General features: G+C 36.1%; 2 protein-coding genes across 2 annotated transcripts in view; both read right to left on the reverse strand.

The window, feature by feature from the left end:
* The window catches only part of Usp12-46 (Ubiquitin-specific protease 12/46), a 57,141-nt gene extending 54,432 nt beyond the window's left edge, over positions 1–2,709 (reverse strand). Inside the window, exon 1 of the mRNA XM_089087376.1 lies at positions 2,597–2,709. Coding sequence (XP_088943502.1) covers positions 2,597–2,599 — 3 coding nt within the window. The 5' untranslated portion in view covers positions 2,600–2,709. The remainder of the gene's footprint in view (positions 1–2,596) is intronic.
* Positions 2,710–14,179: 11,470 nt separating this feature from the next.
* LOC148952719 (uncharacterized) overlaps positions 14,180–22,653 on the reverse strand; it is a 118,746-nt gene continuing 110,272 nt past the window's right edge. Inside the window, exon 9 of the mRNA XM_089087377.1 lies at positions 14,180–14,395. Coding sequence (XP_088943503.1) covers positions 14,180–14,395 — 216 coding nt within the window. The remainder of the gene's footprint in view (positions 14,396–22,653) is intronic.

Raw genomic sequence — 22,653 nt, forward strand, 5'->3', positions numbered from 1 at the left:
CATCAATAATATGAACAACAAAAAATTTTACCAGGAATTGCATTTTCAGAACTAAAGTCCTAGAAAAAGAAACCAATAACTTAAAATTAAGGTAAAATGTCAAGAGGGGTAATTGTCAAAATTGTCAAAATTTCAAGAGGGGTAAAATTCTACTTTTGGTTATCATGGAAAGGGGTTAGGTTACAAAAATGAAACTTTCAGGAATGGGTCTACAGGCTAAAGTATATCCCAGGAAGGTATAATGAGGTACCTACCTCCACTCCTTCTCCCTCAAGAGGGTCCTGACCTTTAAAAATCAGTGTTATAAAAGTGAAACCTTGCAAAATAGATCTTCCACTTAAATGAAGTAGGACAAAATTGTTAGGCCCTGTCAGCTTCACAACTTTGCGTAATCCCAATTTATAAGTTTTTAAATTTGTGGTAAAATTCTAATTTAGTTACTTTTGGCTATCTTGGAAAGGGGTTGGGTTAGGAATATGAAACTTTCAGGGATGGATGTACATGCTAAGGTTTGTCCCGGGAAGGTACTTTGAATTACCTACCTCCACTCATCCCCCCCCCTCTATATAATTGTAAATTACTGCACATTACTATTTGTTTTTAACTCATATTTCATCCTATATTACTATCATAAATATAAATCACTGCTTACCTTACACAACTTCTGCTTTTAAACTTGTTAATTAAAATATATTCCAAAATCCTATTTAAATCATAAGCCATTTAATTTTAAACCCATGCCAACTTTCTTTATGGTATATGAAACCAGGTTTGTTGTGATGTCACACTTGCCTTATCAGAAACCCTTACCCTTAAGGGTAGCAGGCACATGCCAAACAACTCTGTTGATAAGACCATTTAAACTGTATTAATTAGGGAAAGGATTTGAAAACATCAGAATCAACTTCAGAGAACACGTTATATCACGGGAAGAGGTTTTTTAAATCCTCCTTCCCCCCAAACTCAAAATTTTCCAAAATTCCACTTTAGAAGCTTTTTAAACATTTCTAAAGCACTAATAGATAGAGTGCTAAAAACATCAGAATCGACTTCAGAGGACACGTTATATCACGGGAAGATGTTTTTGAAATCCTCCTTCCCCCAAACTCAAAATTTTCCAAAATTCTACTTTAGAAGCTTTTTAAATATTTCTAAAGCACTTATAGATAGAGTGCAAAAAACATCAGAATCGACTTCAGAGGACACGTTATATCATGGGATGATGTTTTTAAAAAATCCCCCTCTCTCCACACTCAAAATTTTCCAAAATTATATTTCAGAAGCTTTTTAAATATTTATAAAGCATTAATAGATAGAGTGCTAAAAACATCAGAATCGACTTCAGAGGACACATTATATCACGGGAAGAGGTTTTTAAAATCCTCCTTCCCCCAAACTCAAAATTTTCCAAAATTCTACTTTAGAAGATTTTTAAATATTTCTAAAGCACTAATAGATAGAGTGATAAAAACATCAGAATCAACTTCAGAGGACACGTTATATCACAGGAAGAGGTTTTTAAAATATCCCCCTTCCCCCCAAACTCAAAATTTTCCAAAATTCTACTTTAGAAGCTTTTTAAATATTTCTAAAGCACTAATAGATAGAGTGCTAAAAACATCAGAATCAACTTCCGAGGACACGTTATATCACGGGAAGAGGTTTTAAAATCCCCCTTCCCCCCAAACTCAAAAATTTTCTAAAAAGCTTCTAAAGTTCTAAAGTAAAAAAAGCTCTAAAAAGCTTCTAATAATTTTAAAAAAAGCTTCTAAAGTAAAATTTTGGAAATTTTTGAGTGGCTCAAAATTTGGTAAAGTTCTATGAAATCATATTATTGAGTCAGGAATAATGTTAATACACCATTTGATGCCTTTTTTATGGGTGTTAAAACTATAATACTATTTTACCATGGTAATTATTTTCAGCCCCCCCCCTCTATAGGCCCGTAAAGGGTTAGGTTAGGCATACCCTTTATAGGGGGGGGGGGGCTGAAATTAATTACCTAATGACATGTGTATTATATTTGTAATCAGGATAAAAAAAGGAAACGAATGTTTTGTTAACTTTATTCCTAACTCAATAATATGATTTTGTAGAACTTTACCCAAAATTCTACTCAAATAACAGGAATTGCATTTTTCAGAACTAAAGCCAGAGAAAAAGAAGCTGATAACTGAAAATTCAGGTAAAATATTGTTTTGTCCAAATTTCAATAGGTATAGACCTGTCATATGGAAAAATTTCAGGACCCTCTAGAGGGAAAAGGAGTGGAGGTAGGTACTTCAAAATACCTTCCAAGGAAACATTATAGCCTGTAGATCCATCACTGAAAGTTTCATTTTCCTAATCTAACCCCTTTCCAAGATAGCCAAAAGTACAATTTTACCTAATAATTTTAGGCCAGGGGCACTGGGTCAGAAACAACACTGAATAAGAAATCTAATGAGGCTAGACCTAGGGTAGCCTACTCTTTCTTTTATTAGCCTATAGTGTTTAGTTTGCAGGAGACCATGCCTCTGACTTATACCCAAATTTCAGAGACTACTACTAGCAATATAATAATTATGATAAATTTCTGGAAAAATAGTGAAAATACCATTTTTTGAAAACTACTTGCTCCTATACACTTAAAATGTTTGCGGATTTTATATTTTATAGCGGCATCCAAACAGTATGGGAAACTATAAGAGTGGAAACTGGCGCTTTGTCCAAAAAAAAATCACCAACGCCATCTAGTTTCTGGCAAAATTTAGCATTTTTTGAAGATAAAGAGCCCAAAACTATTTAACTAGTTGACCTATCAGTTTAGAATTACTTAGCTTGATTAATTAGCTCTGATTTATCCCCATAAGACCTGGGCCTACTGAGTCTTGTGCTCTTTACCTTCAAAAATGCTAAATTTCGCCAGAAACTAGACGGCGTTGATGATTTTTTGGACACTAGCGCCAGTTTTCACTCTTATAGTCTCCCATACTCTTTGACTGCATCGTTAAGGCAAAGAGAGATTTCATTGACGAAATAAGTTTACAGATTACTCCTGACAGTGATTAAAGTTATTTTTGTCAGTAAGATTAACTTTTGAAGAGTCTCATCATAGATCAATTTATACAAAAATAAATTAGCAATTAAAACCACATGGTTATGATTAGGTACTGTCAAAAAGTATTATTTCATAATTGACATTAAATGAATTTCGAGAATCGAGACAGTGGTTCTAATTAAGAAGGGCCAGGGGGCACATTTTTCCTCGAGGCACAGGGCTGATTTGGCTGTATTTCACATATATTACATGAAATGAAGCGCAAAAGAATATATTGCCCCCAAGATATAAATAGCATGCAGATACATCTTTTCTGAAAAGTTCTTGTCTAAATATGGGGTGCATTTTTTTCCAGAATCTTAAAAAGTGTGTATTGTTTTTGTAATCATTTCTAGCAAAATTTATTATATTTTTATGATCAAAAAGTGAATCACGCAAAGTTATGACTCTAGATATCGTTATTTGGTGTCAATAGAATTTTTAGACTTTATCGGGAACTAAACTCAAGGACATTGTTGAAAATTATTGGTGGAATTTATTGACCTGTTTGAATTACCAACTATTAATCAGAACGAAAATTAAATTTTAATTTGTAAAATTACTACAAAATTAGGAAAATGGCAGAGGTTTAAATCGCAATTAAAAGCATAATTTTTTTATGGCCAAAGGCATCTGAAAGGGAATGTGCTTTGACAGCCTATGCTAAGCAAATGGAGCCACATAAATTGCAAAAATGGATAATTGCGCAACCAAATTTCTTTGCTATATTCGTACAGCTTACCGTTTGATAAACAATAAGTCAGACGGCCACCCCAAACAATCCGTAGGTAATATCTCTAGAAAACATACAACTAGTCCTCCTCCAAAAAGTACTTACGTTGATCACTTCACTCCTTGGAGCTTCCAATATTCCGATCTTGGTTTGTAGACAGATAGATAGATGGCTCTCGCGCCGTTGAGGCTGCAAGTCATTCTATCCTAGTTTAACTTGTTCAGTGCCTTGAAATACTCCTCCCTTTGCGATGAAAGTGGTATTAATCAAAACTGTATTAATTGTGCTATTTTTTGTGACTGAGACTGCTGCTGAAAACTGGATTGATCAATGCAAAAAAGATACTTTCATTTCTTTTGCTGTTTTGGCGCCATCTGTCATAGCCACACTCGTCACACTGAGAATTTATAAAAATATAGATGACGGTCCCATCGTTCGAAAGCGAACAAGAAGAGGTCGCAGAAAGAAATTTAAGATCGACGTGTTAGTCACCTACGGACGATTGGCCAGCCAAAAGCCTAAGCGTGAGAGTTGTTTAGTCTCAATCCCACGCATGAGCCTACCGCCCCGGCTGATTCCTGACAACAATGCTCCTACCAATGATTTCGGGTCTGATTGTCCTCCAGTATTATCGCTGCAGGTTCTCTCTTATAAACACCAACTTCCAAACTTACTTCTGAGCAACATCCACTCACTAACAAATAAAGTAGATGAGTTAGATGTCATTCTACGTCAGAATAACATCCACATCGCCATAATTACCGAAACATGGCAGCTCGACGAAACAAGTCGAAGGATTGCTGGTTACAAGGTTTTCTTGAACACTAGAACAGACAGGATTGGCGGAGGTGTTGCCCTGTATGTACGCGATGATATCCCCTGCAAATATTTAGATAACTTCAATAACCCTAACCATGAAGCGATCTGGGCATTATGCAAGCCAAAACATTTACCACGAGATGTCTCTTGCATCATTATCGCAAGTATCTACTATCCTGAAAGCGCCAAGAACAGACGGATGTTGGTATCCTACCTTCAGTCTACGTTAGACACATTACGTCAGCGGTATAGCCGCCCGGGCTTCATAATAGCTGGTGACTTCAACCAAACAAAGAAACAATGGCTTGCTAATACGCTGGGTATGTCACAAGTGGTCAAGATACCCACCCATGTGACCGGGAGCACCCTTGACCTTATTCTTACAAACCTTGCTCCATATTACAAAGACGTGTCCTCGAACGGGCCATTGGGTAAATCGGACCATCACACTCTGCTAATGAAGGCAAAAAGTGAAATCAAGAAGCTTAAGAAAATAAAAGTACTCCGGAGACCTATCTCGAAGTCTGCTATTAATACGTACGGAATGTGGGTCGGTACTCATTGCTTCAGCGAAGTATACAACGAAAGCGATGTCAACAAGAAAGCAGAAATATTTCCGTCCCTACTCTATGACAAATAATTAGAAGTTTTCCCGGAAAAGCAATTTGTCGTGTGTGAATCTGACAAGCCCTGGATCACTCCAAAAATTAAACAGCTGATTCGCGAAAAACCACTGTAAGGCAGTCAAGTGGTGACGCAACATCGTTACGATCATTAAGAAACAAAATCGTTAGCCTTTGTCGCGAGGCAAGAAAGTCCTTCAGAAAATCCCTTTCGGGCCCTGAAATAAAAAAGGATCCCCGTAAATGACACCGTCTAGTAAGGCAGATTGCTGGAAAAAGAGTATCATCCAGTATCCGTATTCTGAACGATGATGGGTCACTCATGAATGCAAATGACGTCAACAATTACTTTACTGACATTTGTACATCCTTTCCTGCCCCAACTAACACTGAAATAGAGAATCTACTGTCAACATGCCCTGACGAAGGTGAAATCGAAATAGTTGAGTATCAAGTTTTCAAAGAGCTGAACAAGTTGAGTCCATCCAGTAGCTCTTTTCCTGAAGAGCTGCCTATAAGGTTAATACGAGAGTTTTCTCTTTTCCTGGCCAAGCCACTTGGACACATCATCAGAGAATGTTTCGCCCAGTCAATTTTCCCGTCTTGCTGGAAACGTGCATTTGTGCGTGTTATACCAAAGACTAAAACACCCAAATCTTGCAACGAGTTACGACCGATATCAATCACATCTACCTTTGCACAAGTCACCGAGTCATTCATCCTGCGTGAATTGCTCAAGCAAACGCGGGAAAACATAGACCGTTACCAGTATGGCGGCCTCAAAGGTTGCAATACCTCGATATACCTCGTGCGCCTAGTTGACATTATCTTTAAGTGGCTTGACAAGGGCAGTACCTTCATCGACCTAGCTCTCGCCGATTTCAGGAAGGCATTTGACCTGATTTGTTATCTTACGGCAGCAAAAAATATGCGAGCAATGGGCGCACAGAAGCGGTCTCTTGCATTAGTGATGAGCTTCCTTCAGGACAGAATGCAGTGTGTATTCCCATTGTTTGAAGGTGACTTGATCTCATACTGGTCTAAACTTACCTGTGGAGCCCCTCAGGGTACAAGACTTGCTGGTTTCATATTTATCTCCCTCATCAACTTCCTCTTTCAGAATTTCGAAGAGCGACTCAAATTCGTCGACGATTTATTATTTGTCCTCAAATACCTCGTGAGAGAAGGTGTAATCGAACGTGAGTTCAGCGAGATCCTTCTGGCATCCTTCTCTGAGGACTGTGAACGTTACAAGCTGACACTGAATGCAGATAAATCAATGATCCTTAGGTTTTGCCCCTTAAAACGTGATCTGGAATTCCCGCAAGTCCCTTTCCCTGTTGTTCCACCTGCAAAAATCCTCGGAGTCACATTATCGATGGACTGCACATTCACCGAACACATGGAGAAGGTTATTAAGGCTGGCAATGCATCACTTCAGACCCTAGTCCTAATGCGCAGGTTTGGCTGCGACACTCAAAGCCTAAAAAATGCCTATATTACGTGTGTGAGACCTCTACTCGAATACGCCGTCGCTGTCTGGGGACCTTTTGTCCAGAGCACCCACTACCTTTGCGATGACCTTGAATCTTTGCAGAAACGAGCAGTTAACATAATCGTTGGTAACAGAAGTGACGACTACTACAAATTCTTGCAAGAACTGAACCTTGAATCTCTCAGCGACAGACGATTATCACTGATCATGTCCCTCGGCAAGTCACTGCTATCTTCGCCCCATCACAGACTGATCCTCCCACCCGATGCTCCTGTTAACCACAGAACCAGATCCCAGTCGGAGCTAAAACCCCTTGTCTGCTGGACCAACCACTACAAAAACACGTTTGTCCCCTTTTGTGTAGAAGCATACAACAAGACTTAGTGTTATTAGTATTCACTTGTTAGTGTTCTTATAGTGTTATTATAGTGTTATTTGTATTTTTTTTTCCTTATTGTTGTAAAGACGACAGAAATTAGCCATGGCTACGCTGTCCGATCTTAATAAACATATGTCTATGTCTATGTCTTCCTATTTTTTCAAACTTGAAAATCAAGAAATCTGGACGTCGGCTATTCTAGTTTTAACATCTTAACTGCATCCACCATCTTTATTAATAAAGCCATATAGGTAAGTGAAGTTTTCCACTTGATCGGTTTTCTCCTTACCCAATGTCACCTCTTCATCTTCTTTTATTCCGGGATAATATCTCAAATTCATCCATTGGGCCTGTTTTTTTTAAGCTTGCCTATTTTTAAGCCTATTAAACCATCAAATAAATTTTAACAAAATATTCCTGAATCGGTTAACGGAAGTACGATAGTGAAAGATCTGTCCTTGTATAGTGTTAATTAATTTTTTTTTAGAAAAATAAGTTTTTCAAAGAAAAGAAACAACCATAGATTACCTATCAAAGAACCAAAGAAAACCAAAACGAACAGAAATTAAAACAAATGATCATACCGAACATTAAGATACCAGATACTGACATACTGATTTAAAGTCAAACTCAAAACGAACAAAAATTGCTACAAACAGAAGTTTGGCTGCTGCCCCTTTCACCCTCCCCTATTACCGTACAAGTTCTATAGCCTAATGTGTCACCTGTGTTTTATTGAAAACTACATTTTTTTGAACATTATACTTAATTTTTCTAGATATCAACGAAAAACAAAAAAAAAGTTACTATAATAACCTAAATGACTAGAAAAAAAATGAAAATAAACTGAATATTTAATATATGATGTTATTGATTCCTGGCAGTCTTGGAACTTCAGAATTTGTTTAAGTTTAATTTCTGTTTATTTTCCAAGGTCATTAATAGAAAATAAATATTTATAATATATTTTGTTTTAAGTAAAGTACAAATATCGCAATATTCTTTGACGTTTTACAGTTAAGGGAGAGGGGACGGAGCTGTAGAAAAACTACCGTTTATAATAATTTTTGTTCGTCTTAAGGTATATTTATTCATCATATTTATTTAATATCTCTTATCTTTATATTTGAAATGATCATATTTTTCAATTTTTGTTTGTCTTGGGTTTCTTTTATTTTTCGATAATAATTTCATGTTATTTTGAACTTGAATTAGCATTGGACATTATTGCAGCTGGTCTTAAGTTTATTATGGCTCTTTAGGGGAGACCGACCATCATTGGGACAAAAAAAAATATGTTCTTTTGGGTATTGCTTGAGTCTTAATTAAAGTATCTAAACGCTTCAAAGACCAACCTAAATATTCTCGTTTCTCCAGAAATTTTTACTCATTTTTAGGGCTGTTACTTTTTTTGAAACTGGCAGAAGTCTAGAGTTAGTCATTTTCTTCTAGTTATCACGATACCCACCATATCTGGGACGTAATAATGGGGAAAACTGGGACATAATGTTATCTAAAGGGCATGCGCATATTTTCTGACATTTTTACTGAACTTTCAAATATAAACATATAAAAGTAAGCAGTATTCAAAATGTCATAAAACTACGGCGATATTCAGTTAGATATTCCTTAAAAGACGTCTCTGAAAGACTCTTTCGTTTTTTTCAACAAGTTTGAAAAAGTAAGTTTTTATGGTTGTTTAGTTATTATTTTTAGGATTTTCAATGCTTGGCCATACCTGAACGCCCGAAGGTATTAAATCCAAACTGTTTTCAGGTGTTATTCATCAAGGTTTCATCAAGAATTCATCAGGGTTTAGAAGGTGCTAGGAGTTTCTAAGTTCACTAGCGCTATCTTTGAGAAAAGCAAATAAATCCAAAAATGGTGCCACCAGGTAGCATTGGGAAAGCTGGTATAGTGATAACTGGGACACTATGTCTATATATATATATATATTACTATTATTTTTTTTATTACCCATTATTAAACATACAAAATGTTGTAAATGGAGTACAAGAAAAGAAAAAAAAGAAAAAAGAAAAATATCCGAAGAAAACTAAACTACAGAAAAACAAGATTAAGAACATTCCTACGACAAACAAAAAAGACAAGTTTAAGTTATTACGACATATAATGAAGAAAGACTTGGTTCAAACGCCTTTGCAAATCGAACACGGCGATTCAGTACAGGTATAAGCGGGTCGGCTATACCATACTCTTCAGATATATATTTGAATTCCTCATCCAAACTGGAAGACGAAGCAGATATTTGCCATATCTGTAGAAAATAGACCGAATATTGCGGCGATCAGACGAGGTAAATATTTTCCAAAACGGGGATAGGGCTAGCACATGTGGCAGAACAAAAGCGTTATATACCCTTGCGAATAGAAAACGGGTAAAGTGGCTCTTCATTGAAACGAGAATTCCATAAGCTCTGCGTGTCTTTACAGCGAACAACGAAACAAGGCAATCGCGGGTTACTTTAAGATCGCTACAAATGGGAAGGCCGAGGTACATAATCTTAGACGAAGACTTAATCGTATAAATTCCAAAAACAACATCAACTGGTACACTCTCTTTAACGCGGCTATTATATACGAGAACTTCACTCTTCTGGGGATTGAAAGAAAGACCTATGTAACCATACTCCTTACTCAAAACAGGGAAAGTCTCTTCGATGCCTATAAGTGTTCTACTCGCGTTCAAAATGTCGTCGGCATAATCGATCAGCGAAACATTGAGACCTCTAAAGATATATGTAGACTGAACGTACCCCTCAATATTTTTTGAAATTTTCCTTAATACCATTAGCATTTACGGACACACCTAGGACCAAACATTCCCCTCTTTCTCAATGATACATCCTGCATTCAAAAGTTGGGCAAATTTCATAATTTCCATTCCTTCCCCCCGGGGCAACTGGGGTCCTTGCATCCCCAGAGGCATATTTTTTAGTTCTTCAATTTATCGTCAACAATCTTCTCAGCATGCCCTGAAAGTTCCAATTTAATACCCTCAACCGGTTCTTTCGATCACCATCATGCATACAGTGTGTTTTGATTTTGTTCGTCATCCCCCTCAGCATTTTCTGAAACTCTCACATTAGTACCTTACGACTTTTTGATGACCCAGGATGGAACATCCCATCCTTGTCACAATAAATAATCCTTAGTTGCATAACTATCAGCCCTTACCCCAGGGATCGTGGGGAGTTAAATGATCTCTGGAGGTATGGTTATTTAATCTTTTGATTGTCCTGAAAAAAATATCTTTTTCAAAATTTCGATCAATGTTGAGGGGAGGGAGCATATAAAACGGGCACAGGGGATGGTTGCCCTTCAGTTAGTCTTTAAGATCCCCCTCGACATGCCCTGAAAATTTCAACTTGATATTCTTGGCTCTTTTTCTTACTCTATCATGCATATATTGTGTTGTGATTTTGTTTGGCATCCACCTCAGCATTTTTTGAAAGCTTCACCTTAGTACCCTAAGTCTTTTTGGAGACCGAGGTTCAAACATGCCCCCTTTTCGGAATAACAAATCTTATGTGTAAATTATTGGAAACTTGCAAAGCTTACAGCCCTTGTCCCAACGACTGTGAGGGATTAAGTCATCCCATGAGGCATAGTTGTTTGACCTTTAGAAAATTTTGAAAAATAGCCTTTTCAAAAATTTTGATCAGTGTTGAGGAGAGAAGACATCTAAAAAGGGCAGGGGGATTGTTTTCCTGTAACTCCTCTTCAACATTCCCCTCGATATATCCTGAAATTTTCGACTTAATACCCCCAGTCCGTTCCTTTTATATTCCTGATAGGACCTTTTGACAACCAGCATGCATATAGTGAGTTTTGATTTTGTTCCACGTTCCTACAAAAAATTTCCCGAAATATGGACCTTAGTTCCCTAATCCTTATTGGAAACCCAGGATCAGATATACCATTTTTTCAAAATAAAAACCTTATATCTAAACATTCGACAACTTGCATAACTTATTTTGTTTTGCCTCGGGGACTTTGGGGGGGGGGGTATATCAACCCAGAAGATATGGTTATTTGATCTTTGGACTATTTTGAACAAAATGATTATTTCAAAATTCTTATCGGATGTCTTTGGGGGATAGCAGTCAAAAAGAGGATGGAAAGGAGGCTGGTTGCCCTCAGGTTATTTTCGAGTTTTAAAGATGGCACTAAAGCTTTGAATTCTTATTGCATGAACTCCTTAAAAAAGTTCTTATGACAACCTTCTTCAATATGAAGTTCTTATGGGGAAAAAATTATTAACAAATAATAAGATTACAATGAAATCTCAATGAAATTACAATGAAAAGTTATGTACATTAACGTCATTGGTGGTATGTCTGAGAACAACATTGCTGTTATCAATCTTGGAAGGTGTGTCAGTTGCTGGCTTAGTGTTAAATAAGGATAGAATCAGGGTTGTTACCTAATCCTTTTTAAATGGATTACTATTATGGGCTTTATCCTATAAAACACGGCAAAGGCTATGGAATACAAAAGAAAGAATATTGAATATAGAATACAATGGAAAGGTAAAACTCTTATAGAGTTAGATGACACAGATGAGTTGAGTGTTCTAGATAAAAATATCAGCAAAATGAAATAATTTTCGGTGGTTTGACAGTTCAAGTAGCAACTATACGTTTGACAGTTAATGTCAAGGAAAATAAGTCGCTTGGACTAAGAATGAATGAAGGCGAGGAGGTGATTCTAGGTGATAAGAAGATTAATCCTATGCATTATCCTGGGTAGTTTAATTAGTGGAGATGGTGGATATAGTGAATATATAAAAGCAGAGTAGTCAAGACCCATAGTGTATTCTCACAGTTGAAAAAAGTTTGAAATAACAGGAAGACAAGTCTACGAACCAAGATTAGAGTATTGTAAGCTACAGTAGTGAAAGCAGTCAAATATGCGAAATTTTTGATTTCAAATACTAAAATATGTTTTGTTATATCTGATGGAATTCTCCACCTAAGAACGCTAAATTAACTAAATTAAAAGCTTAATCTTGTATAAGCAATGTACAATACCGGAACAGGAAAATTGTTGACAAGTTTCTGCTGCCATATACCCTGATGCAGCTAGCTGAACTGTTGTCTAGCTTATTACGTAATACACAACACCATTTGGGTCCATACCACCCAGTTCAGACCATTTTTAGTTATATGTGAAGTTCGCTGTCTGTTGTGTCTTTTCGTGGTAGTTTTCTATTTTCTTTTTGTCTTCCTCCTTTTTATATTATTCTGCATTGCATTTTATAATGTTTTGCTTTTTGTATTGTTATTTTATTTTTTCTCTCCTTTTTGTGTTGTTTTGCTTTTTATTTGTTTATTTTCCTTTTTTCTCCTTTTCCCATTGTTTTGCATTGCTTTTTTTTATTTTTGTATTGTTTTTCTTTTTATATTGTTGTTTCCTTTTTTTCTCCTTTTTATATTGTCTTGCATTGCTTTTTATTCGATTATATATTGTTTTACTTTTTATATTGTTATTTTCTTTTTTATCCTTTTTATATTGCTTTGCATTGCTTTTTATATTATTTTATGTTGTTTTGATTTTTATATTGTTGTTTCTTCATTTTTGTGCCTTTTATATTGTTTTGCTTTTTGTATTGTTATTTCCTTGTTTTGCTCCTTTTTATATTATTTTGCATTGCTTTTTATATTGTTTTACTCTTTATATAGTTATTTTTTTCTCCTTTTAATATTGTTTTGCATTGCTTTTTATGCTGTTTTACATAGTTTGCTTTTAATATTCTTGTTTCTATATTTTCTCCTTTTTATATTGTTTTGCATTGCTTTTTATATTGTTTTGCTTTCATATTGTTGTTTTTATTTTCTCCTCTTATATTGTACTCTGCATTTGCTTTGTTTTACTTGCTGGTCAAAAATAAATTCATTCATTCATTGAAAAATTTCGTTGCCAATTTCTGTTGTTTGACATGTTCCAGCTGATCTCTTCAAAATCGTAAAACTCCAAGCGCAAAAATTAACTTCTTAAAAACTAAATTTAGGTGTGTGCGCGGTGACTGAAATTTTGGCAAATAAGGTTTTGAATTAAATCTCCTACAATTTATTCTTCTACATACAAGGAAAACTTTACATTCTAGACCTTATTACATGCGTGAACTATTAGTATTTGGTCCAGTTCAGCTTCTATATTAGAATACACAATCCTTTTTTCTCGAGAGTGGGAGGTATTTTCCCTCTTAGGAGACTTAGGGAGTTTGTTTGAGGAAAATATTTTAAGGTACTTTCCTGCTGATAAAATTAGAAGCAAAAAAAAAAAAATGGAGACATGATAATGAGAATTTTTCAATTTGACATGGGATTGAACAACAATGAATGAAATTGTATTTATGGAATAACATTGACCTAAAACTTAAAATGACGAACATAATTCTCAATTTGTTTAGTGCTAGGATAGACAGTCCTTCAAACAATTTTTTTTGGGAGGGGGATTTTCATGGTTGCACGTAGTGTAACCTGCTCATGGTTAACATTGAGAAGAAACGAAAAGAATTCTTTAATATTCAATAAATCTAAAAAAATTAGCTTGTAAAATAGATAATTTGAAAAAATAGACTATTTGCACTGATTTCCCAATATATAAAATTAACGAAATTTAAATTTGCCATTCAAAAACAAGCAGTATAAAAAAGATTGTGAAATACACTATCTGCTTGGATTATTAAAACAATTTGAAAACTTCAATAAATTACAATGAATTAAAAAAGAAACAAATTAAAAAAACAATTATATTTCACGATGGTAACATGTGTTACATTCATAATTCACAGCAACATGGACATCAGCATATTTGCTTTGAAGCTCGCAAAGAAATTTCTCTTGAGCCTAAAAACATATCTTTGGTATTTCTTGACACAAAACCCGTGAAACCTTAAGCAGAACCTCTGAAAACTTAAGAGTAATAGAACTTTTATCCGTTTGCAAACTTAAGCGTAAAATAGCCATTAGGTTTAATTTTGATTTCTGTTACAACAAATTAGATACACATATCAGGAATGTTTCTTAGCACCATGCGTCAGCCCGTTTGCTTTGAAACTCCGAACTAGTATTGTCTCGCAACTCTGGAAATCGCTCTGTGTAAAATGAAGGACTTGGGCTTCTTCTGGAACGATACCGATCAAGGTTGAGTAAAACTTCGGAAAATGGGGGGAAAATACTGAGATCAGGGCAACATTGCAAGACTAGATCAAAAGCTGATTTGTAGCACATCTTCTTTATCTGAAATATAAAACTTGTGTAAAATTACATATGTTTTTTCAAATAATATATAAGAAAAAGTATTGATTGTTTAGGTAGACGCTTTATTAAACTGAACCAATATATTAGTGTTATGCACGGGGATCTCACTAAAACAGTGAGTTCAGTACCCAAGTCAATAATTTTTTAGATCTAAATTGGGGTTGTTCTTAACTAATTTCAGGACCAAGGACAAGGATATGGACAAGGGATTAGGACAAGGATAATAACTCAAGAACCATTTGAATCCTATACCTTATAAAGTTCAATAAATGAAACAGCGTGCAGGGTACTATATACATGACACTCAAAATTTAGAACACAATTCGTTAAAACAAGAAACAAACCGAAATTACTTCATATATGTGAGGGGGCTACCTCCTCCTCTTACCACGGTTACGCTGAAGATTTTTAGTCCTTTAAAAAGGCTTCTTATTCCAACTAAACGGTCTTTGTTTTTCAGAAGTTGTCATAATGAATTGAGGCACAAAGTTAAGCTTTAGTATAAAGAGCAAGGGATTGAAGAGGGGACTGACTCCCTCATATACGGAATATTGTCTGTTTGCTTTTAAGCATTTAATGTTGCTTCTTACTTTTAGTTGAAAAAAATTTAATTAGGCTCTGATAGTTTTTCAAATCATGCTGGGCAAATCCATCGCCCCTCCATTGACGATTTCCCCCGGAAATTGCCCCGCATAAAATCCCTCATATGTAAAATTTCCTCTACCCCGGACAATTATCCAGGATAATTATCCCCTCATAAAAAGGACAGATAAAAACATATCTGTGTCTTTGCTTCTAAGAGAAAAAAAATGCTCCAGAAAAAAAAAACTCCACACTTGTATAGATGGGAGCACCTCTACAACAATAGGGCTCTCCGATGTTTAAATATATTGTATACATGCCTTTAAATAAATTGAAACATTGTATATGAATAGGAGGTGTAAAATGCAACCATTTAAAATCATTCAAAACTAAGTTCCTGATAGCACTTTTACAATAGCACTTTTATACATAACTATATTATGAAGAAAATCAGTTTAGTTAGATAAAGTTTTAAAATCAATTTCAGAAAACTTTTCCTGTAATTAGAAGGCTGGTATCATCCCAGAGCACCTTTATTCAGGCTTAGTTTAAATGAAGTGATATGAGACATTAATTCCTACCCCCAGCCCCCCCCCCAAAAAAAACACCCTTTTTCTATCATAGGCAACGTAAAAGCTCTGCTTATGAGTAAAATGGGCTCTATGTAATACTTATTTGTTTGTTTGTTTTTTTCACCAAGGAACTTTATATGGAAAGAGTTGTCATAGAAATTTCAGGAGGAGCCAATTCAGTTTAAAATTGAAGAAGTTTTTTTTAGAGCCAAAGTGTCAAATTCATTGTAGGGTAGCCAGTTCCCCTTCCAAACTCCCTTTTCCCCAAGATACATCCATTTCGAGACAGGTATTTTTCTAAGCACAGTTGAAAGGTCCAATTACTATGGTTTTGGGGATTTCACCCCCCCCCCCAGCACAGTCCTTGGAACAAGGGCTGTAAGTTAAGCAATTTGCCAATGTTCCACACATAATATCTATTATCGGGAAAAGGCATATTTGACCACTGGTGTCCAATTAGAGAAAGGGCATTCAAGTGAAGCTTTCAGGGAATGTTGATGGGAGTGCTGAACTAATCAAAACACACTATGAGCATCCAGATTGTCAAAAGAGTGTATCTCAGTAATGACTTAGGGTACTAAGTTGAAGCTTTCGAAAACACCCTACTACTGCTGTTACTACTTCTATTACTGCTACTACTACTGCTACTACTACTACTGCTACTACTATTAATACAACTAGTACTGCCATTACTAGTACTATTAATACTACTGCAATTACTACTACTACTATTACTGCGGGTATTACTACTACTGCTACTACTATTGCTATTACTGCAACTAATACTACTACTACTACTACTAATACAACTACTCATACTGCTGCTACTACTACCACTACTACTACTACTACTGATACTACTACTACAACTACAACTACAACTACTACTACTACTACTACTATTACTACTACTATATCTTCTACTACTGCTACTACTACTACCACTACTATTGCTGCCACTATTACTACTACTACTGCTACTATTACTACTCCTAACATCTCTACTACTACTACTGCTAATGCTACTGCCACTACAACTACTACTACTACTCCTACCGCTACGACTACTACTACAACTACTACTACAACAACAACTACTACTTTTGCCGCTACTGTTACCTCTACTGCTACTACTACTACTACTATTGCTACTTCTACTACTACTGCTAGTATCATTACTACTACTACTACTACTACTACTACTACTACTACTACTAGTACTACTACTAATACTACTACTACTACTACTACTACTACTACTACTACTACTACTACTCCTACTACTACTTCTAATATTACTACTACTACTACTTCCACTACTACTACTACAGCCACCAGGGACGCTGCTAAGCAGAAGACCCCCCCCCCCCAAAGTTTGAAAGTGTTGGTGCTGCGAGCCGACACCTTGGAATTTAAATTCTGTTTTTAGTTTAAATTTAGTTTATGTGTCAGCATACTACTACTACTGCTACTATTACTACCACCACTACTGCTACTACTACTACTACTACTACTACTACTACTACTACTACTACTACTACTACTACTACTTCTACTACTACTACTGCTAATACTAATACTACAACTGCTACTGCTGCCCCTACTACTACTACAGCCACTACTACCACTGCCACCAGGGATGCTGCCAAGCGGGGGAAACTCCCTCCACCAGAGTTCCAAGGTGTCGGTGCTGCGTGCCGACACCTTGGAATTTAGCTTCTGTTTAAATTAGCTTATGTGTCAGCATACTACTACTGCTACTACTACTACTACTGCTACTACTGCTGCTAATGCTACTACTGCTGCTAATGCTACTACTGCTACTACTACTACTACTACTACTGCTACTACTACAGCAACTACTACTACTACTACTACTACTACTACTACTACTACTACTACTACTACTACTACTACTACTACCACTAATACAACTACTACTACTATTACTATTATTGCTTCTACTCCTCTTCCTAACCCTATTACTACTTTTATGACAACCACTATTACTAAGGTTATAGGTAACAAGCTAAGCATTTTGGGACTAATGTGGATGAAGCTGAACTGCATAAAGAATACTATGTGCATGCAGATTGCCAAAAGGAAGTATCTCAGGAATGGCTTTAGGCATGAATTTGAAACTTTAAGGAAATAGTAAGGGGGGTGTTCATTTGCCTAAAATGCAATATGGCACGCTACTGTTACTACTATTTCTACTACTAGTACTACTACTACTACTATTACTACTACTACTACTACTACTACTACTACTACTACTACTACCACTACTACTACTACTACTACTGATAATACTACTACTACTACAACTTCTAATAAAACTACTACTACTATTACTACTATTGCTTCTACTCCTCTTCCTAACCCTATTACTACTTTTATGACAACCACTATTACTAAGGTTATAGGTAACGAGCTAAGCATTTTGGGACTATTGTGGATGAAGCTGAACTAAATCAAAGAATACTATGTGCATGCAGATTGCCAAAAGGAAGTATCTCAGGAATGGCTTTAGGCATGAATTTGAAACTTTAAGGAAATAGTAAGGGGGGTGTTCATTCGCCTAAAATGCAATATGGAACGCTACTGTTACTACTAATGCTACTACTAGTACTACTACTACTACTACTACTACTACTACTACTACTACTACTACCACTACTACTACTGCTGCTACTACTACTACTACTATTACTACTACGACTACTGCTACTGCTACTACCAATACTTCTATTACTACTACTACCACTTTGACTACTCCTTTCGAATGTATAGAAAATCAATCAGTAAACTATTTACTCGTCAGTTAATCCAAATATTGGTTCGACAAACTTAGCAGTTTGTTACAAAATTACCAATAATTTTTTTTTATTAGTTTGGCTTAGGTATCAATTAACTGTATGTTTGATTATGAGTGAAACAGAACCAAATTATAATTATTCAAAGATATATTTTTTTTTCTTTTCTATAATCTAGGAATGCTATTGTGATTTTTTGTGGTTGCTGTTAATATTTTGACAAATCTAAAGCAAAATCTCCGAAATACCTGTCGTGTTCAGTAAACACGAATGATACTCAATCATTTTAGAGGGTCCGAGACAGAGGGAGGGTGTAAATATCCTACTGTTCTTTTTTCACAAACAAAATAAGAAGACAAGATTGGAAACAGGGCCTTAAAACTACAATTATAAGATTTAGACAATATGCATGTATGCAAGTTCAAGCTACAAAAAGTAGTAGGAGTGACCGGAATTGTTTCGGACACGGGTTGGTCCAGAAACTACCACTATAGAATCCAATTGATCCCAAAAAATTCGGCAAAAATAAGGATCGAGTATTGAAGAGTGGCCAAATTTGTGCAAGAATTTCAAAAATTTCCACACATGCGTTTCAAAGATATTCCCGGTGAACCATTTTATAAGCTATTCTTCTTATTTCCACAAAAATGTGCCAGACTTTGTAGCTGCGTTATTTACGTGCCTTATTATGCCTTATTATGTCGTTAGCTACAGTAACTCACAAATTGGACTCACATTAGCTATTTTTTTCTAGAAGCCATTAGTTAAAAATGGTCTGTGCGTGGTTGATTCGGACAGTATAGTCGGGTTGGTTCGGAAGACTTTTTGAAAGTGTTGGAAACAACCCTGTTTTGTCAAATTAACCCCAGGAGGGGAGAGATAAGCGTAGAGATAGATACACAGGCCATTGTCCGCATCCAATACACTGCATTTGTGTTTAGAGCAACAATATAGGCCAAGGCTTTCCTATTGAACCAAAAATAAGTAGCCTATCAGCTTTTCAGATGCCAAGAAACTTTCTACGAAAGCGAGATCATCCACCACCGAATATGGCGAATGGCAAAGGGCTGTTCCCGAAAAAGGGAACCGAACAGGGCTACAGATTTTATCCTAGAAATTCTTTCAATCAAAAAAGCTGCCGAAGACTGTGGCGTTAAGAAATCCACATTACAGGGTTATGTTAAAGTTCAAAGAATTTTTCAAACCATATAGCTGAAACAGCATTCGAAGACCAAGTAAGGACTTTTGCAAAAGCCGAGTCTCAAGCCCCATAGTCTACACAAGCCCCACCCACAGAGAGGGCATCAGATTTTGGCTTCACCTTTTCAAAAAAGAAAGTTCATAACAATTAAGTATAGAAGCCCAGTGAGGAGAAGGCGCTTTCAGGCTACTTTCAAGCAGCTTCAGCAATGAATCACGGCTTAACCACAATTGAAGCTCGTAATCACGCTTATCGTTTTGCTCAAGCTAATAAAATCGGATACACTTCATACGGGGATATCAAGGCACAAGCAGACTGGATGACGGCATTCTTCAAGTAGAACAGTGAAATTTCTTTCGGATCCCCCGAGGCAACACGTCAAGCTAGAGTAAGTAGTTCCAACGAAATGGCTGTAGGGAGATTCTTCAATAGCTTGCATTAGTCTATGCTAAATACCAAATCCTTCCGGATCATATTTGGAACAGTGATGATAGAGGTGTCCCAACTGTATTGCCTCCTAGTGTGCTTGTTCAGAAATGACAACAGCAGAACGTGGTCAAAATGTAACGATAGTCTGTTTTGTTTGTGCGACAGGTAACCACTGTAAGGTTGCCCCTACTTAACAGGTCTAATAAATTTGGTAGCGTGATATAGACTGAGGCGTTGGATAAGAATCGGTACTCAGAATTCAGTGACAGCTGATTTTATTATAAAATAAGATAAAATGAAAAATATTCTAATTCTATCTATGTTGGCTATTTCCAAACCTCTTCTGAGGTCAAAAGATCTACTTGTTCACATCCACCGATGTATACCGAAAAGAAAAAGATTAAGTTAATCCTAAGCTAACAAATGTTTCAACTTAAAAGGGTTGCACTTGAACAGCCAGTCAAGGCTTGAGTTCTGGGTTATAAAATCCTTTAGTTCAAGCTATTTTTGAGCTAAGCTAAGAATAACCGTACTTGGTTTTAATTCCAATTTTCATTAACCTAGACCAAGAGATTCTTTTATTATTTCTTGATAGGATTGTGTATTCCTTTGACCTTTATTAAGCTTTAATTTTTGCAGGGAAACTTAATTGAAAATATCTGGACATAAAGGTTTAGAAATTCTTAAGCTGGTAATATTGTTCCCCTTTTTCCCCTGACCTTCCTGTATAAACATTAAGGTTACTTTTGTATAAACAAGCTCTTTTCTGCTGCTTCGGATACAGATCATGAATTGCTGGACAGCCATTCTCAAACAGCTCTACCAGATTCACATGGGCCAGACCAAGGTACTGAAGAAACTCAAGAGCCTTCTGTATTCTTTTCTGTAACTCCCGAGCAACTAAGATAATTTCCCCGTCTACAAATACCAAGAGTGAAGGAGTAAAATAAAGAGGGAAAACAAGAATACTTGCAGAAACACCAGAAAAGGAGGAACTAGAGTGAATGGTAGAAAACTGAAAAAGATCTCAGAAAAAAGTTGCCGCCACCCTTACAAAGAAAGCAAGAAAACTGAGGGGGGCTAACCGGGTGAAGAGAGTGAGGATGAGTTACAAGAATGTCTATTCATGGATAAGAGTTCTGATGCAATGTAAATGTCCTAGCCGCTGATGACTTTGCGCTCGTGAATTTCTTTGTCGGAAATGGAAACGTTGCTTAAGTTGGACGTGTAGTAGAAACTGATGTGATGATGTCTCAGCTTCAACTTTCAATTTTTCAAGTTAACATTCGCTAAAACAGTTTTGTATTAAGATGTTGAATAATAATTGAAAGTTTTATAACTATATTGTAAGGTGCCCGGAGTAACCCGTGACATGTCCGGAACAATCCCGCACTCTGGGATTGTTTTGGATGGTTTATTGTTTGTTTTTCAAACCGTTTCTGAAAAAACCTATGAAAACAAAAATCGAGAAAAATTTCTTATAGGTGCAGAATTTCTGGAGTGCTTGAAAAACCCAAATATATCTGTTAGTTAATGAAAATTTCGAGAAAGAAAAAATTGTCTTGGTCAACCCCGAGTTTTTTTCTTCTATTACTTCTATCTATTACAAACTCGTATTAACAATTGGAAAAATCTGTGTTAAAAATGAACCTATTTTTGCAATTTGGAATATTTCAAGCTAATGCTAAAAAAGTTTGTACCTGTAATACAACTTTACAATTGAAATCTATCATTAACGAATGTGTATTTAAAAACACAAAAACCACAAGTTTTTGAGTTTAAGTATTTGGGCAGCCTCATAGAGAATACTGGATCTACCACAAAAGAAGTCATAACTAGAATAGGTCAAGCTAACGCAGCCTTCAATCAACTGAAAATAATCTGGAAATCCAGCAATTATTCAAATTGCCTGAAGCTGTGCTTACTCAACAGTAACGTTTTACCAGTCCTCCTATATGCTGCTGCGACATGGCACTTAGTCATTCACAAGAAAAGAAGATTCTTGCTTTTGAGAACAATTGTCTCAGGAGGATTCCGAATCCTCCATTGGTAAGAAAGGGTCTCAAACGATACCATTCGGAGAATCACCAATCAGCCACTATTAACCGACACCATCAGATCCTGTAGATGGAGGTATCTCGGACACGTTTTAAGAATGTAAAACCATCGAATCCCGAAGTCCACACTTGTGTGGCAGCCAGTTGGAAGCCGGAAGTGAGGGAGATCTCAAAACACATTGAGGTGAACCTACAACAGTGACCTATGCCGCCTGAATGCCTCTCTTCAACCAGATTGGGATGATTTCTACGCAGCGGCTCATCTCAGACCCGATTGACGAACATTCACGGATGCCCTAGGCGCCTCTAGTGGCGCAGGTGGATCTAAGGTCTAAGGTAATTAAAAAAACAACTATTTCTTATTGTTTAGAAATTACAAGCAACAGGACAGATATGCATGGAATAGGTATCTATATTAAAAATTTGCTATTGGAAATACCTGCTATATAAACTCGGTATATTTTGCAATTTGGAAGATTTTAAGTTAGAAAAGTCATCAGATATCTATATTAAAAAATCTACATTGGAATGAATCATAGGAAATATTTTTTTAAAATAAATGTTTCTTTTTTGAAACTTA

Source organism: Artemia sp. Qi Xiang Cuo, chromosome 4 (genome assembly GCF_049724085.1).
Source record: "Artemia sp. Qi Xiang Cuo chromosome 4, ASM4972408v1, whole genome shotgun sequence".
Classification (NCBI taxonomy): Eukaryota; Metazoa; Arthropoda; class Branchiopoda; order Anostraca; family Artemiidae; genus Artemia; species Artemia sp. Qi Xiang Cuo.